Source organism: Canis lupus, chromosome 5 (genome assembly GCF_048164855.1).
Source record: "Canis lupus baileyi chromosome 5, mCanLup2.hap1, whole genome shotgun sequence".
Classification (NCBI taxonomy): Eukaryota; Metazoa; Chordata; class Mammalia; order Carnivora; family Canidae; genus Canis; species Canis lupus.
The window spans coordinates 23,540,139-23,557,573 of record NC_132842.1 but is presented as its reverse complement, the minus strand read 5'-3'; the positions used below and the strand labels follow the sequence as shown (position 1 = coordinate 23,557,573).

Sequence of the window (17,435 nt, the reverse complement as noted above, 5' to 3'; positions counted from 1 at the left end):
GATTCCAAGCCCATACTGATATGCAGATGCTACCAAGGTCCCACCTAGCCACCCTCAGGGCTGAGAGCCATATTTACAAGAGACATGCAAGACTGGGATTCTAGACCATTCTGCAAAAATGGTCTGCAAAGCATTAGAGAGCCATGGTTTCCAAGTGACCCTTTTTCTTCAATGCAGCCTTAGGCGGAACCCTAATAAATAAAGCAGAGTAAAGTAAAGCCTGTTGGAGAAAGCATGCCAGAACCCGCATTCCCTGGGGTGCATTCAGAAACTCTGAGGGCACCACACAGCATCATCTAAATGCCACTGAGATGGGAGGAGGTAAAGAGTATCTACAGAATCACTTAATTGGTTGAATTGAATACTATGATTAGGAATATCTAAACTGCTTGTGTGCTGGCACATGTGTGAGGAATCCTGTTATACTGAAAGTTATAGATGAAAAATAATTAAGCAGCTCAGGATATACATGGCATTCTCATTGAAAGGGCAACTACATTCCTTTCAAATCTACTTAGTGAATATCAGGTTCATTCATCCGTTCAATAAATATTTATTGTACTACTACTAAATATGAGATACTGTGTGACTAAAAAAAAAGGAAAGGAAAAGAGATATAAGCTCTAGTGGCTCCCATTCAGGAGAGTGTGGTCCAGCAGGGGAGATGTGTGAATGTATAATTTTAAAAATATGATGCTCTTCTACTGAATGGCAGGCTTGCCCAGTATAAGCCACCTGAAGCCAGAGCGGGGAGGCTGGAGCTCTTTTTTATCTAAGGCTGAGCATGTGAAGCCAGGATGGGTACCCGGAGAGAATGCCATGGATCCTAGCTGGAAAATAGGCCTTCAGAGCAAAAAGAGCTTGAGATGGCTATCAAGGGCCAAAGAGCAAAGACATATCAGGAAATGAAGCAAGGACTAGTGATTCAAAGTGGGCCATCACCATTAGTACTCAGCTGTAAAAAAGGAAGAGATCTTGCCATTTGCAACAACATGGATGCACCCAGAGAGCATCATGTTACATGAAATAAATCAGACGGAGAACGATGGATACCATAGGCTTTCACTTATATGTGGAATCTAAAAAACAAAACGCACAAACAAAACTGAAACACACTCTTAAACACAGAGGGCTGGTGGTTGCCAGAGAGGAGGCAAGTAGGAGGATGAGCAAAATAAAGGAGATTAAGAGGACAAATGTCCAGTTGTAAAATAAGCCAAGGGGGTGAAAAGCATAACACAGGGAATCTAGGGAATCTAGTCAATAATATTGTAATAATGTTGTATGGAGACTACACTTACAATGGGGAGCATCATGTAATGTATAGAATTGTCTGTCTGCTATGCTGTACACCTGAAACTACCATAATGTTGTATGTTGACTATTTCAAAAAAAATAAAACCAACTGGACAGCTATAAAAAATGGGACTGTCATGCTGTTTCTCAAATGTGTCCCTCAAAAAAACACCTACAAAGAAGACTAAACACCACCAAAAGAAGTTTGGGGGTCGGGGGTGCCTGGGTGGCTCAGTCGGGTAAGCGTCTGTCTGCCTTCTCAGGTCATGAGCTCAGGGTCCTGGATCCAGCCCCATGTTGGGCTCCCTGCTCAGCAGGGAATCTGTTGCTCTCTTTCCCTCTGTTGCTCCCCTTGCTCATGCTCGCTCATGCTCTCAAATAAAATCTTTAAAAAGTTTGGGGGGCAAAGTCCTAAAAGGAGAAAAAGGAACTATTTTTTTTCATGTCTTCATATTTTACCTTAAAAAATAAATGTCAATATTATACTTTGCTCTCCACCAACTGAGATGTGTAGATTCCTGTAATCCGTGGAACAACACTGGGCACCAGTTACAAGTCTGCAGTTTAAATTGGACTGGCCAGTGAGAGGAGGAGCTGAGCTGTTACAGAAGGCAAACAGCTTAGCTTTTTTTTTTTTTTTTTTAATTTATTTTTTATTGGTGTTCAATTTACTAACATACAGAATAACCCCCAGTGCCCGTCACCCATTCACTCCCACCCCCCGCCCTCCTCCCCTTCTACCACCCCTAGTTCGTTTCCCAGAGTTAGCAGTCTTTACGTTCTGTCTCCCTTTCTGATATTTCCCACACTTTCCCCCTTCCCTTATATACAGCTTAGCTTTTTAAGTCAGGCTTTTGAATGCCCCCAGCTACTTTCTAGGAGTACATCTCTAGCGTCCACAACCGAACAGACAAAACAAACCAAGATATTGTATAATAAATGCCTTGGACATGGCATAAATTACAAGTGTTCAGGAACTGATAAGGAAGAGATCATTTTAAACTGGGAGGATTATGGCCAGTGTCATGAAGGTGGTGAGATGTGAGTTGGTCAACATAGATGGCTAGCATTTCCACAGGCCCTTCTGGGAAGAGAAAGAAGGGAACGGTATTGAATAAAGACTGAACGCAGAGAAAAACAAAATGGGTAATGGTGAATAAGCTAACTTAGCTGGAGTTGAGGTACTGAGTGGGCAAAGTGAACAAAGGACCTTGGTGCTTTTACTTTATCCTGCGAATGACCGGAAGTCAACAAAGTTTTTTCCATGAGACAGCAAAAGATAAAAAGCAGCTGGAACTCCCCAACCAGTTCAAAGAGTAGGTCTGCTTATCTATCCCTCAAATGTTCTTCTATCATAGAAAACAAAGTTTTATTTTATACTAAATATAACATGGCTTCCCAACTGAATGCTCCTTGGATGTGTAAATACAGCCATCATTAAATGAGTAGGTCAGAAGCCACCACTTTAAGTAATGTTCAAGAATAACTGAGCCAGAGTTAAAATCCCAAATACAAGGGAGAGGTCTTCAATGAGGAAGATAAATACGAACAATAAAAAACTGGGTAAAAGGCACAGACAAGTAATTTACAAGGGAAATAGCTTAAATCCCTTAATCTTCAAAATTATTAATGTAATGAAAAATAATGTTAAACTCTATTAATTTGACAGAGATTGTAGACTCATGAAACCCATTTCTAGTGAGGGTGTAGGGCTACAGTCACTCTCATGCTGTTGGGAGGGAACCTTTCTGGAAGGAAATTCAGCAATTCCACTTCCAGGAATTTATCCTATAGAAACATCTCAACAAGTACCCATAACTCATATACAAGGATATTCACACTATGGCATCATTGTACTGTGAAACACTGGGAACGATCCAAACATTTATCAATGGAGCATTAGATATGTCAATCGTGGCATGTTGGTGTAATGAAATTACCAGTATATGTTTATATACCTGTAAAGAATGAAATAGTATTTTTATAGTCATTTGGAGGTATGAACAAGACAAATTGTAAACTCATGACAGTTGACATCACAGTGACTTCATTTGCTATTTTATTCACTTATTTATTATTAAAGATTTTATTTATTTATTTGAGAGGGCACAAGCAAGGGTGAGGGAAGAGGCAGAGGGAGAAAGGAGCTGAGCAGGGAGCCTAATGATGCAGGGCGTGATCCCAGGACCCTGGGATCATGACCTGAGCCAAAGGCAGATGTCCAACCAACTGAGCCATCCAGGTGCCCCGCTCATTCACTACTTTATAACCAGGGCCGACTGCCTGCCTCAAACTAGCTACTCAATTCTTGTGAAATCAACAGAGACTTGGTTAAGCAAAAAAGTTAGAAAACATTATACAGTCTGATCCCATTTTCCTTTCGTAGTAACACACACAAAAACAACTCTATGGTTAATGGTGGTTGTTACTGGAGAGTGTGACGGGGACAAGATGTTTTCCTTTTTCCTTTATACATTTTTTTCACCTTATCACTTTTAACTTTAAAAATGGTTTTGAAATGAATATGTATTATTTTTTCCTAAGAAAATAAAATGACCTAGAAGAGTTATGTATGATCTTCTCCCTGTGGTATCCTGATGCTGAGTAGAGTGGCAGCTTTGGACATGAAAACATTTCATATCACGTCACCCAGGAAAGATAAACTTGGACAGGAACAAGTAACAGGTAGCTGGGGAGAGCACTGCAAAGCAAGTCAAGGAAGGAGGGTGCTGGGGTGGGGTCTACCTTGTATTTCTAGGTGTAAAGGCCTGAGATTACTTTCCTTTTTAATTTTTCTTAAGTGTGTGTGTGTGCGCATGTGTGTACGTATGTAAGCAATCTCTACCTAGCCCCACCTAGCGTGGGGCTTCAACTCAAGACCCTGAGATCAAGAGTCACATGCTCCTCCAACTGAGCTAGCCAGGCGCCCCAACCCATGTTTTTTTTTTTTTTTTTAAAGTAATTTAGCAGTATGTAGGGGGGGAAGTGTTATAGTCACCATTTATACCAGGCACTCTAGCAAACTCTCTGCCAACTTTTAATCCTGATGACAAGCTAAGAGAATGTTCATGAATACATTTTACCCAGGAGATAACAGAGACTTTGAGATTGGAGATTTAAACCAGGTGGGTCAGGCTCTAAGGTCCATGAGCTACTCTACTGAGGTGCTCAAGGAATTGGGTGACTGGCAGAAAGGAGGCCATTCACAAAATAATCCAGCTATGTGGTATCCAGGAAGCAGTCAGGACACACACTGGGTGGTGTCTGAACCAGTTAGCACCTTAATCACCCAGTTATGTTAACATATATGGTGGAAACAAATCATTGTACCAAACCATCTATGGATTCCAACTTAGTTGTACTGTTTCTAACTTAAGAGTAATAAGGCTCAGATATTTCTTTTAAAATTGGCAGCACGGTTCACATGAATCCTGTTAGTTCTACAAAAGCCAAATATTAACACTTAGAAGACGTGCAACAAGAATTTATTTATGTTCATGATTCTGTGAAACATAGCAAAAGTCTTCGAATGCTGGCAATACACATAGGTTAAATATAACAAACTGTAGACTAAAAGCTGCTTCCATCTTCCTATAGTAGCATAACCAAAATCTTGCCTTCATTCAATAAGAGATAAAATGTTCATAATTTACTGTCTGGAAAGAGACGATCCTTTTTTGTTATAATTTGAAATGCTGATCCTCTGCTATGCTGTACAGAACACTTCCAAAAGAATGCTAATACAGAGGTGCAAATCTCCCTAACTGAGCTGTTAATTTCCACATCTACATCATGGATCAGTTAAGTATGAATGTGATTAAGCAGTGGCTATAAGTGGCTATACTGCATTTCTTGAGCCATTTAAAATTTTAAAATATTCTAAGTGGTGTTGTACAGTTTCAACTTTAAGGTAAATAGTGCTACTGATGATGAGAAATGGATCGTATTCACAGCACCTTTTTCTTCCAAGGATTTCAGGGAATTCCGCTAAGTCTGAGTCCAAAAGTACCTGGAGAGCTGTAATCTTTCCTGAGTGAGACTAATGACAAATCTCCAGGGGGACGGCAATCACAGCTTAGGTCAGTGGGTTCCCAGCTTTTGAGACCATACTTCACAGGAAGAAATACATTTTTCATGAAGATTTCACACACTTTCTCTCTCACACATACACAATGCTCATAACTAAAAAAAGATTCCTGAGTTTATCCTTCCTGCTTGCAATGCACTCTGACATTTTCTATTCTACTCTATCTTTGTTGTTATTAGTACTGTTATTGTTGTTAGCTCATGTGGGTGACCATCTGCCAAGCTGATTTCATGACCCATTTACAGGTCATAACAACTGGTGTGAAAAGCATTACCTTAAATGTTGAAGTTTTTCAGGATGCTGCCTGAGCAGCCTTCTCACTCGCCACACACTTTCTGGACCCCACCAATCCTCTCTTTGGCTCCAGGGACCATCTGTATATGAGGACTCCTGCCCCGATCCCACTTCCAGGCTCCAGTCCCACATATTCCAACTGCTCACTGGACAGCTCTATTTGCATATTTCAAAAGCAACTTTAAATCCATGTCCAAAACCGTATTTAATGCTGACTCTTCCTGAGCTTTACTAAATAGCACCAACCCAGCCATCCAAGCTAGAAACCTGGGACCTCTCTCTTGCCCCACCCTCCCACAGCCAATTAATCATAGAGTCTTACTTGTTGTAGCTTCCAAATTACTTTTGAATCCTTCCATTTCTTTCCACCCCAGGTTCCCATTATCTCTTGACGGGGCCATTGCCAAAGCCTCCAGTGTAGCGCCCCTCCCTCCAATCCCTCTTCTACCCCGAAGCCAGTGTGATCTCCCAAACATGCAAACCTCATTACATGACACACCTCAGTGGAATGCCAACCACCTCATGATGGAGCTGGCTCTGTATCTGGCCTTCCTGGCCTATTTCTCCAATCTTGGCTCTTGCCACGTTCCCTCCCCTTCCCCCAGCCCCCCAGATTCTAAACTGGTGGCTCTCAGGTCTGGCTGCACTTGAGGATCACCTGGACTACTTTTAAAAAATACCATGCCCAGGCCTCACTTCAGGACAATTACATACCAATCCAATTAGTGGCCATCCTGGATAGCTGGAGGGCCCTCTGCCTTCGCTAGAAGGAAGTGCTGTCATTCCCTGGCCTTCACACAGCCCCACTTCTCCTTCATGTCTCAGCTGAAATGGCACCTCTTCAATGGTCATATCCCCTAATCCCCCAGGCCTGCTGAGGCACCCCCATTCTACGCTCCCAAAGAATCCTTCATCTCCCTATTGCAACCTAGTGAACTTTGAAATCTCTTAGCCTGGCACTGGTGGCTACTCCACAAATACCTACAAAATGAATACAAGAATAAGTGAATTCTAGTATCAGGTATGCTGAGAAGCTGCAGTTGACTAAAGCTGAGAAAGAGAATGCTACTGACCAGTCAAGACATAAACCAACATCTGTGCTGTCCTAAAAAAGAGATTCTCATCTCCACAGAGTATGTAGGGTTGGCAAGCAGAGGCCATTTGGTGCTTCGATTTAATTCAATCAAGCTTTCTTATGAAAGCTTTTCCAAAAGAACATACTTTATCCTCATTGTGTTCCTAGTTCATCAGAGGTGATAAATAGCGACTCATTTGTCCCATTTAACAAAGGGTAAGACAAAGTTACTTGCCCAGAATGACCAAAGCGGACCAGAGGAAGGCAAATCAGATCTGGGCTGCACATGGCGTGTGTTGCTCAAGGCAGCTGGTGCTGGCTTCCAGAGCAGAGCTAAACAGCAGAACAACGAACGTACGGACAAAGCTCAGGCTAACATTCCTGCAGCAGCTCCTTTTCAACTGTATTTCACACAATGCTTATTAAGGTGCCCATTAAAGTCTTGCTAGTAATTGAAAAAATTATATATGTGCAATGAGCATGAGTTAATGTTAGCAAAAGAACCTTAACTTTTGCATCTCCTGACTTTTCACTTTTAGCTTGTTACCTTAACCTTGCATTTTTGTGGGGTTCTTTACATTTTATACGGAGGTGTAAAGTCACATTTGAGATATAATTCCATTAGCCACACAAGCAACTTCATAAGGCTATTATGTTGCATCAACTTTTTCTGTAAAAATAAATTGTTAAGGATATTATTCCTGGAACAGAATAAATTCTTGGAATTACTGAGTAACTTATGTACCGTACCACTGTTCCAAGAACACATTACTTATTTTATCATGACAAAGTAAAGTTATTAATCTTCTGGCTTCCATTTCTACAATGAGAAATGCCTGTGAGATGCACAGACACCTGCACTACATTTCAGTTCAACTTTATATCATCCATAAACATCTCTGTTTTGGACACCTCATCCAAACAAAGGCTCACAGAATACTCTATGTAGCATTCGATTTTATGAAACTATAAAAGTTCCTTGCTGTTAATTATAGAGACAAATGTCTCATCACACATTTGGTTACCAGATAGCATAATTAGTTTTCTCCATTAACCTTTCAGATATAAAATTTGATTTCTAAGTAAAAAAACATTGTAAAACCCTTGCAATTCAAATGATACAGTATATTTGTATATGTTTGGGGGAAAATGCAATAGTAAGAAAACAATTTTATGGATTCTTATTTGCAAAGATACTGATTGTCTGGAATACTGAAAGGAAATCTGTCTAAACTTCTTAATGATTTTAAAATATATGATCGAATATGCATATAATAAGTTGTCCTTTGTACAGAAAGGAGGCTCAGTAACCTGACCATGAATGGAATGTGCCCTTTGAGCTCGCTCTGGGTACGGTGATGTGGCTGAGTAGGTCCACCCCGGCCCCTCATTTCTGCCCCCTTTACACGGGCAGCTGGGAGCCAGCCAGCAAGGAAGGGTGTGTAGTCTATAGCAATGCAATAGTGTTTCTCTGCTCAAAGCTAACTGACCCCACAACCTTGGCCTGCAGAGGACCACATGCCAGCTGACATGTGTAGGGGACATTTCTGATCATCACAATGATTCAGGGAAGGGGGTGCCCCTGACGTTTATCTACACTTATGCTGCCAACATTCAGTCCTCTTATAACACACGGGACAGTCCTGCACAAGAAAATCGTTCCATAGCAACAGACTGACCCACTCAGATCAGCTGAGAACGGCAGCAAATTGCATTTTTAACATGTTTTAAATATGGTACTCATTTGTTTATTCAAAAATAGTTATTGAGAAGCTACTCTATGTCAAGTATTGTGTCCTAGGAACACAGTCAACAGAGTCTTGCCCTGCAGGATTTCAAACTGAGATTGGAGCAATGAAGGCTTAGATAGACAAGGTGGCAGAGGCTGCTCTAGGTAGAGCCCAGCAGAGCAGACGCCAGGCCCACTGGACTGCAGCACCCTGAGGGCCCTGCACAGCACGGTGTATGGGCAGGGTGCTGGGGGCCAGGGCCAGTACCCACACACAGGTATGGCAGTGCGTCCTCTTCCGGGGTTAAAATCTAAGAGAGGGCACTGCCATTAACCTAATCAAAAAGAAAAAAGAAACATGAGATGAAAAATAAAGCTTCTGGGGTCATTGTTGACAAATTTTACTACTGGTACATGACGTCCAGTTAGCTACTAAGAAGGAAGTGTAAATTTTCACCCCTTGAAGCCAGGATGGAACTTAGAAGTAAGAGTTGACTAATAATGTTTCAAAGTGGCTGATTCCCCCACTTTATTTTGAATTTAAAAGTGGATGTCTCACTGATTCTCTGAGCCTGTACTGATGCTTATTACGTGACCTGCATGCTGGGCAATGGGGATGCAGAGACGATCCTCAGGGAGTTTACACTCCAGTGGGGAAGAGAGAGAGAGAAAAAAAAAAGAGTAAATTGGCAACACCTTTGCTGTGATAGCACCATGCCACTGTGGAAGAAGAGGTGAGGGCAATCAGAGAAGACTGCCTGGAGGAAGTTACATCAATTTGGCATCTCTAGGGAAAAGAGAGAGCCAAGCAAAGAAGAGGGAGGATGGTCCAAGTGTGAAATTCCAAGCAGAAGAGGTGGCTGGTGCAGCCACCAGGGTGAGAAAGTGCCTAGCCTCAAAGGTGAGGACGGATTCCTCTGGCAGGAACGAAAGCCCTCTGGTATGGCTGACACCTGGGAGGTGGACGGACAGTGTCAGCAATAAGCTCCAATGAGACAGGTGGCAGTTCATGTAGTGTCTTATTGGTCAGGCTTAGGAGTCTCAATGCTAACCTGAAAGTCGAGGCAGGGAGCAACCCACGTGGTGCAGCCCTGGATAAACCCCTGCAGGTTTGGGCATCTGGTCCTTGCTGTGTGGGGCTGTGTGGGCCACCCCCTGCTACTGCGCACACACACATTTGGGTGCATGTGATTCCAGGTAAGGTAACATTCTCTCCAGTTATCTGTGACTTATAAGAATAACAGAGTTGCTTTGTAAATGTCCTAGATCTATTTTTAACTTGGAGATGCAAAACACACTGTTCCAAAATCTTTATCTTATAGATGGCCATGTTATTTTTTTCTTCCCAAAGTGAAAATCCATATTCCCATGGGAACCAGAGAGGCTAAATTGTTAATACATCTCTTTAAAGTCTGTCCTTCTTGGAGGTGTGTTTTTTTTCTCTTTTCTTTTTAAATGATTTGGTCATCATCAGGGTAGGGACAGCAAACAATCACAATGCAACACACATTTTACTCCCAGGGCAGTTCCTGAACTACACCAAGTCTGAATGAGAAACAGAAAGAGGCAACTTTTTCTCAGGACACAGGAGGGCTGCGGTGAGCTGGCACAGCATGTGCGCTCCCTCGCAGTGTGACATGCACCAAGGCCTGTTGTTGAATGCCTGGCTTTCAATTTTCCTGAAATTTAGGTATGAAAACTTGCTTCATGTGGAATCTGAGAACTAAACAATGCCAAGATCAGTTGATAAACAGGTCAATCCTCTCTTAAGCACCCCTACCAGGCTGTACCTATGTTATAGCACAATACAGAGCCAGTGGAACAAATACTATTTTTTCAGTTTTGGGTTTTCAACATGTCACTGGCTTTCAAATGTGAGGTCCTCCCCTTTTTGGTCTTCTCTAGATTTGAGGGCAAAAAAAAAAAAAAAAAAAGATTTCAAGTTGTAGCTCACAAATTGACATCAGAAATCCCAAATTTCTGTGCTAGTTTATTATTTTTTAAAGATTTTATTTATTTATTCATAGACACAGAGAGAGAGGCAGAGACACAGGCAGAGGGAGAAGCAGGCTCCATGCAGGGAGCCCGATGTGGGACTCCAGGATCCCGGGTCTCCAGGATCACACCCCAGGCTGCAGGCGGCACCAAACCGCTGCGCCACCAGGGCTGCCCCTCTGTGCTAGTTTAATATAACAGATTCTTCCAGTTAAATGTGGCTTATTTTAGTTTGGCTCACTAAATGTCTCCAAAATCTCAACAGAGTGGTATATTTTAAAAGCAACTCTTCAGGGGCGCCTGGGTGGCTTTGGTTAAGTGTCTGCCTTTGGCTCAGGTCATGATCCTGGGGTCCTAGGATGGAGCCCCATGTCGGGCTCCCCACTCAGTGGGATGTCTGCTTCTCTCCCACTTGTGCTCTCTATCTCTCTTTCTCTCGAATAAATAAAATATTTTAAAAATATAAAAAAAAATAAAGCAACTCTTCAGAGGTCTATATGATAGTGTCCAACATATTCACGTACTTAGATATTTGAGTACCTATCATCTGGGTACCTGTTATGAATAAAACACTGTGCTGGGTGCTCCAAAGGATACGAAAAAGAATCCAGGTCATACTCGCTCTGTGATCTTAACAATTTATATGTTATATATGATATATATATATATAACAATATATATAATCTCAATATATATGAGAGATGGTGCAAATAAACCACCACAATTCAGTGCAGTAATTGTTCAGGTTTGGGGGCTGTGGGGGTGCCTGCAAGGGTAACTTGGAGTGCAATAAGCCATGCACAAAATAAGCAGATACTAGGTAGTGCATGGTAAGTGCCATAAAAGAGTGATGTTGTTATTTAGTCTAAAATATTCAGAAGAACATTTAAATCCTATTTCAGAAGAAGGGACACGGGGATAATAGTAAGAAAAATATGGTATTTCTTACTTTAAAAAAGTGTTTTGTCATATAGGATTTCCTTTATGTTGTAGGGGAACCTGCTGCAGAGGTTAGGGCCAACATCACTATTATATTATGAGAGAGAGAGAAAATCCCTTAAGAATGTTGTGCAAGGCGTTATTTACTGTTAACCTGAGATTCAAACTGAGGTCATCTGACTTTAAACTTGACTTCTCTCTACTGTGCTATACAAACTGAGGAGGCCTCCAGGCCTCGGTAATGTTTGAGTTGGGCTTTAGAAACCAATAGGAGACAGGATTGTAATAGAAGGAGTCTGGAAATGGGGTGAGACATGGCAGTGCCTGGAGAGTACAGGCTGGCGAGATACACACACACACACACACACACACAAACACACACACACACACACACACACACACACACACACACACACGGGCAGGGAAAGGTGCTCCAGAAAGGAATGCTAAGAGGCCAGGCTGACACAAGCAAATGTTTTTAGTAGGAAGAGGAGAGAGATAAGACTAAAAAGGTGAGCTAGAAGCAGACAAGGAATAGCAAAGGGAGGAGGAGAGGGGGCCTGGCTTTCCCAGAGGCCGCAGGCACAGCAGAAGCAACGTGGCAGCCACGTCCACGGCCAGCCTCTCATCTGCAAGCTCTCTGACCTTGGGCAAACAGACATTTCCAAAGACCCACGTTTTTCATTTAAAAATGGAAATAACAATACTTCTCCAGTACAGGAAGTGCCGAGCGTACAGCAGATGTTCAACCAACTTTACTTCCTTTCTTCCCAGGTGGGTCCTAGGCTCTGCCCAGCCAAAGCTTCTGGCCACCCACCCCTCCCTTCTACCGCCAGTAGGCCCCCCTCATACCTGGAGCCCTGCTCTGGCTCTGTGGGGAGAGGATGCGGAGTTACACGGCCTGCTCAGCCCATGTGGGCAGACCGGCAGGGGCAGGACAGCAGGCGGCCCTGACACGGTGAAAGAGTGCACAAGTGGACATCAAAAGACCTGATTTTAAAGCATGCTCAACGACTAATTACCGTGTGACCTTGTGCAAATCACTTTCACCTCCGAGCTAAGCTTCCTTCCTGTCTGTATAACAGATATAACACCCTGCCTCACGGCGTAGTTGTGATATTAGCTAAATGATTAATCCGAGTATGTGAGTATGCGACAGGTCTAACTGCCAAGAGCTCCCGAACTTTAGGCAGAGTGTGGTATCTGAGGATGTCTGAGTCTACATCTACGGTTACAGAAGCAATTTACACATGCGCTTATGTTCAAGGAAGCCATCAGCGTTCAACAGCCTCAGGAGGCTCTCTCAACTTTGACTTTGCTTGCAATTTTTTTTGAAGCCATTTGTGGACCTACAGGACAAGCAGGTCTACTTTCAGTGCTGTAGGAAACCTCAGAAACCATTCAGACCAGAAGTTTTTACGTGGTGATGAGGGCACCCTAAAAGCCATGCAGAGGTGGAGTGTGCTGCACGGTGCCCTGGGGTAACGTGCAAAGTTCTTAGCACAGTGCCTGCCATGCAGCAAGCTCTCCCCAAATGACACCTACCATTACTGGCTGTGTTTCTAACCTCAAGAAACACTGAGGACCAGCTTGGACCTTTAATTTATTTGAGGTTGCTTCTCACTCATGGAACTTCAGCCACAGGTGAGGTGGAACATCGGGGTACCCTCTCCCTCTTGGGAAGAAACAGGAGCCAGGTGGGACCCAGGCCACCTGACTCCAGGGGAAGAGGACCCCCATTTAAACACGCACCTGCCCATTTCTCCAGGAAGGAGACCTACATTGTCGTGAAAGGCTAACTCCCTAGCCTGGAAAAGTGGGTAGGGATTACTGGAGTGTGTCATCTTTGAGGAGACTCTGGGGGCCACGGTGGTGGCAGCTGGCATCAATAAAGCCACTGAGAAAGATTTAGAGATTCAGACGCCTCAACCTTGCTCAACTGGCATGGTTACTATACCCTGTGCTTTGCCTGTTGAAAACTGTATAACTGAACTGAGCATGTCAGAAGGAACTAGAACAGGGCCAGGGCCTGGCATGTAATTGGAGCTCAATAAATATTTATCGAATGAATAAATGAATGAGACTGAACACCTGAAAAAGACATGTTTCAAATTTATATATTGACAATCTAAAAACCCAACTTATAAAAAGAGATTTTATCAAATGCCTGTGTTACTGCTACAAGTAATGGATTCACCATCTCACTAAAATACTTTCCAAAAGTGCCTTGCCACCAGATAAGGTCTCTTGGTGGTCCTTGAATTATCTGGCCCGACGTGGTAGATTGGGAAAGGTCCTTGGACAGGAGCCGTGGGTTTACTCAGGGTTCCACTATTTATGAGCAAAGTGCTTTACTCTGAGCCTCAGTCCTGTCCTCTAGGTAATGGGAATAAGAACATCTGCCCTAGTGACCTTATGGGAATACCCCCAAAACCACAGGATGACAGACATGAAAGCACTTCTTACACGGGCGACCATCATTTAACATCTGATTCTCATGACACTATGTCTCTGCTGTAGCTTATGGCCCCCTCCCACCTGGAATCTTCTCCAATTCCCCTCGGCCTATCCAAATCCTCCCCAAGCTCGAGGTCTAGCCTTTCCAGAGCCCTCCACTTGACCCTGCATTCGGCCTTCCCTTCCAACACTGCTTTTGCTCATTGCCCTAATGGTTCCTATTTGTCAATGAGTTATCGTTCACACAGAGGCGTGCGGCAGGGTGTTTCCAGCACAGGCGGAGGTGCCCTGGGATCCCAGTTATGGCACTTGCTACTTGAGAGGCCTCTGGCAGGCTACCAAACATCTAAGTCCCACATACAAAATGGGGATGATAATGACTTACAAATTTGCCACGAGAAGCAAATGAGATGATTCATGTGAGGTCCTCAAGTCAATACTGTGCACACAGTGAGTGCCCAACAACCGAAGCTGTTCTGATTATTGAATGCTGTTCAGAACTGTGTTCTGAACTTGTCCTATGTCCCCAAGTAGATTTAATCATTGAGAACAAGGTCTCTGTCCTTTCCATTTCTTTGGTTACCTCCAACCCCACTCTCATTCCAGAGAAGTGCCGAGTGCATAGTATTTTCCAAAAAAAAAATTGCGTTGATTACAACAAATTGTTGTTTTTTTTCCAAACAGTGCTCAAATTTTTATTGTTGCCCACTACAGCCATCCTGACAATGTCAATGTCCACAGGGCAAGGTAACCTCCTCTGGCCCTATTATCACATTTAAAAATGTGTGAGTAACTCCCAAAGCACTCAGCCAAGCCATTCACACGATTGAGCTATCCTACCATGTTGGATGTGCTACATTAGTCAACAGCCTAAAAATATTCCAGAGAAATAGATTTCATGCGGGAACTCTGCCAAAACGCGGAGCACTCACTCGCTTTTCCGGAGACGTGAACTTTAATCTTATAGGTAGAGACAGCATTAAAGATAATACATATGTCTGAACACAGAAAATCCTATACAACATCTATGTTTTAGGACCACATTATAGTTGAAACAGTTCTCGCATTTTGCTAAGAAACTCCCTTCGATGTCATAAGCCTCACAAAATTCTTCATCCTAGCAAGTTCCATTATGGATAGATTCTAGCAATTCATGAAACAACCACGGTTTAAATCTATGTTTTGAGAAGAGTACGTATAAAGTAAAAATGCCTGTTTTTAACATCATCAACAACCAAATTCTTAACTTCACATGTAACTATTCCCCATTGCTTTAGAAATTACGTTAGTGTGATCATTTGCTCCTCCAGTTTTGTTTTGTTTTTTTTTTTATTGACCTGGAGATAAAATAAAAATGTGCTTTGGGAACCACATCCCACTGTCCCCAGAATAAGCAAGATTGACAGGCACATGTCTGCACTGTTTGATCTTTTGTCTCTTGATGTCTGAGGCCTTCTTGTCTAGTAACTTGGAAAGCTTATTCTGACCTGGTCTTTTGGTGATGTTTTCTTACCTTCCTGGACTCGAGCTGGGGAAAATGAAAGGAGCAATGTGTGCCCCCTTCAAGAGTTTGCCTTTTACTGAATTCTGAGCACTAACACCCTCCTGTTCTCTACCCCTCACCCCTGTCATACCCAGAATTACTCACTGTATAGCATCCTTACTGTTTTCCAAATACACAGGGGAACTGGCTGGAGGTGGGGGGGGGGGGGAGTGCGGGGAAGCTCGCTTTGTGGAGGAATAACCCAACCAAGGACACGATGTTCCATTTTTATGATAAATGTAAATTTTCTACTAATAGGCAAATTCCTCATTTCCAGTGACTAAGTTGAGTGGGACTTAGATACAGAATTCCAACCAATCAAATTCAGGGAAATGAAAATACAGAATTCTAAGCGATTAAGGAACTGAAGAGAGTACAATCCAAGAATATCTTCCTTCTGGGTTGTAGCATTTCACTTGCCTATTAACTTCTCAGTGTTTAGCTCTCTTAGCTATAAACAGGTGCGAGGCATAGTTGCCAGTGCTGGTGACAGTCTGCGCTTAGATGGAAAGATCTATGTGCCTTCATTGGTGGCTCATGTAAGAAATGTTGATCCTTCCCTCCTATTTTACCTCAATCAAGTATCCATGTGATTTCTCAGTCCTTTGCAACCCACCCGTTCTCTGCCTCAAAGCCAAAGGGAGAGAGACCCTAGAGACAGATTACTTCGCTATCTGGCTTTCATGTTGTTTGGAGCTGCGGTACTACACGCACACTGGGTCTGAGCAGCAATCTTACTTCCTTCGGCCCTCGATTCTCCCCAGAGAGCCAGCAGATACGGCCCCTGCTTTTTATCACTCTTGGCCTCGAATGTCTCGCACTTTCTGCTCCCTTCTCGGCGCTCAGCCTCCTACCCCGGGGTGGTGGAGGCGGTCAGGATGGGCAAGGTTGAAGCCACACACCACCATTCACTCTCTACTCCTACTTCTCCTGCTTTATGGGTACTTCCCTCTTGGTGGCAAAATCGATAAGTTGTTTACTTTTTGGTTCATGGTCTGGAAGTAACACACTGCACGTGCACGTGCAAGGTCCTTCATGATTGGCATCTGTACCAAGAACTGTGCTTGGAAAGAGTGGCAAACGCTTCTGACTACTCACTTACTCAGCATGCAGCTACCCAAGTGGGATGGTCTCACAGACACTGCTTTTAGTCAGCTCGTCCCTGATGTGAGCTTGGAAGAAGGATGGCAAGAGCAAAGCATGGCTCATCTCTCTGACCAAAAATACCGGGGTGAAGTGCACACAAGTCGAGTGTAGATTTAATTTAATTTTGTCATGGCAGGATTAGCAACCAGGCCACAGAGGTGAAGGGACATTATAAGACAGCATATTAATCCTCTATCCCACCCAAGGCAGAAGCAAAACCAAACAAATAGCAGCTTCCTGGAAATTGAATTTCTGTTATCCAGATGTCAAAGATGTAATACCCCAATTACACAAACTATTGCCAGTGAAGCATGCCAGCGAATATGCAATGTAAATGGGGTGAGCACAGAGCGACAAACCTGCACAGTCAGCATCTGGCTCTGGGAGTGAGTGATAATTAGCACTGTGTGTAGACACTAATAAACATTTATGTCTGAAATTACAACTTTTAGCAATGTTAATAAGGGATATATTGGCAATCTGTAAAATAAAAGGTCTTGAAAAGAATGTCATATATTAAGCAATGGCAGACATTTCCCGTTCTGGCACAATCTTTTTTTTTTTTTTTTCTCTTTCCCTTCCCCCTAATTGCAAACGGCCACGCTGTTTTGCTAAGAAATTAATTGACATAGGAACCTACCTAAGTAAATAGGTTGTGTCTCTTCGGCCTCCCCATTAACATTGTTGCTGAATTCTGAGATCTTATATACCTCATGGTGATAATCTGGGATGAGAAAACAACCAAAAATTAAAATTCTAATGAGCTGCAAGATACGAAAAAACAAGACTAGACTCTCATTACATATAAGATGTATAATCTATACTTTAAACTATAAATTTCCAAGAACTCGGTTAATCACTGAATTTGTAGTCA

The 17,435-nt window shown here is 42.9% G+C and overlaps 1 protein-coding gene across 21 annotated transcripts in view; it reads right to left on the bottom strand.

The window, feature by feature from the left end:
• The window catches only part of BEND7 (BEN domain containing 7), an 81,252-nt gene that overhangs the window by 60,277 nt on the left and 3,540 nt on the right, over positions 1–17,435 (bottom strand). For 20 of the 21 annotated variants that reach the window (XM_072825769.1, XM_072825756.1, XM_072825771.1 and 17 more), the window contains exon 2: positions 17,202–17,285. The exons of the other annotated variant lie outside the window; for it this stretch is intronic. Coding sequence is in view for 5 of the 20 variants with exons in the window: in XM_072825756.1 (XP_072681857.1) it covers positions 17,202–17,285 (84 nt within the window). In the remaining 15 variants the exon portion in view is untranslated. The remainder of the gene's footprint in view (positions 1–17,201; positions 17,286–17,435) is intronic. 21 annotated transcript variants of the gene reach the window in all.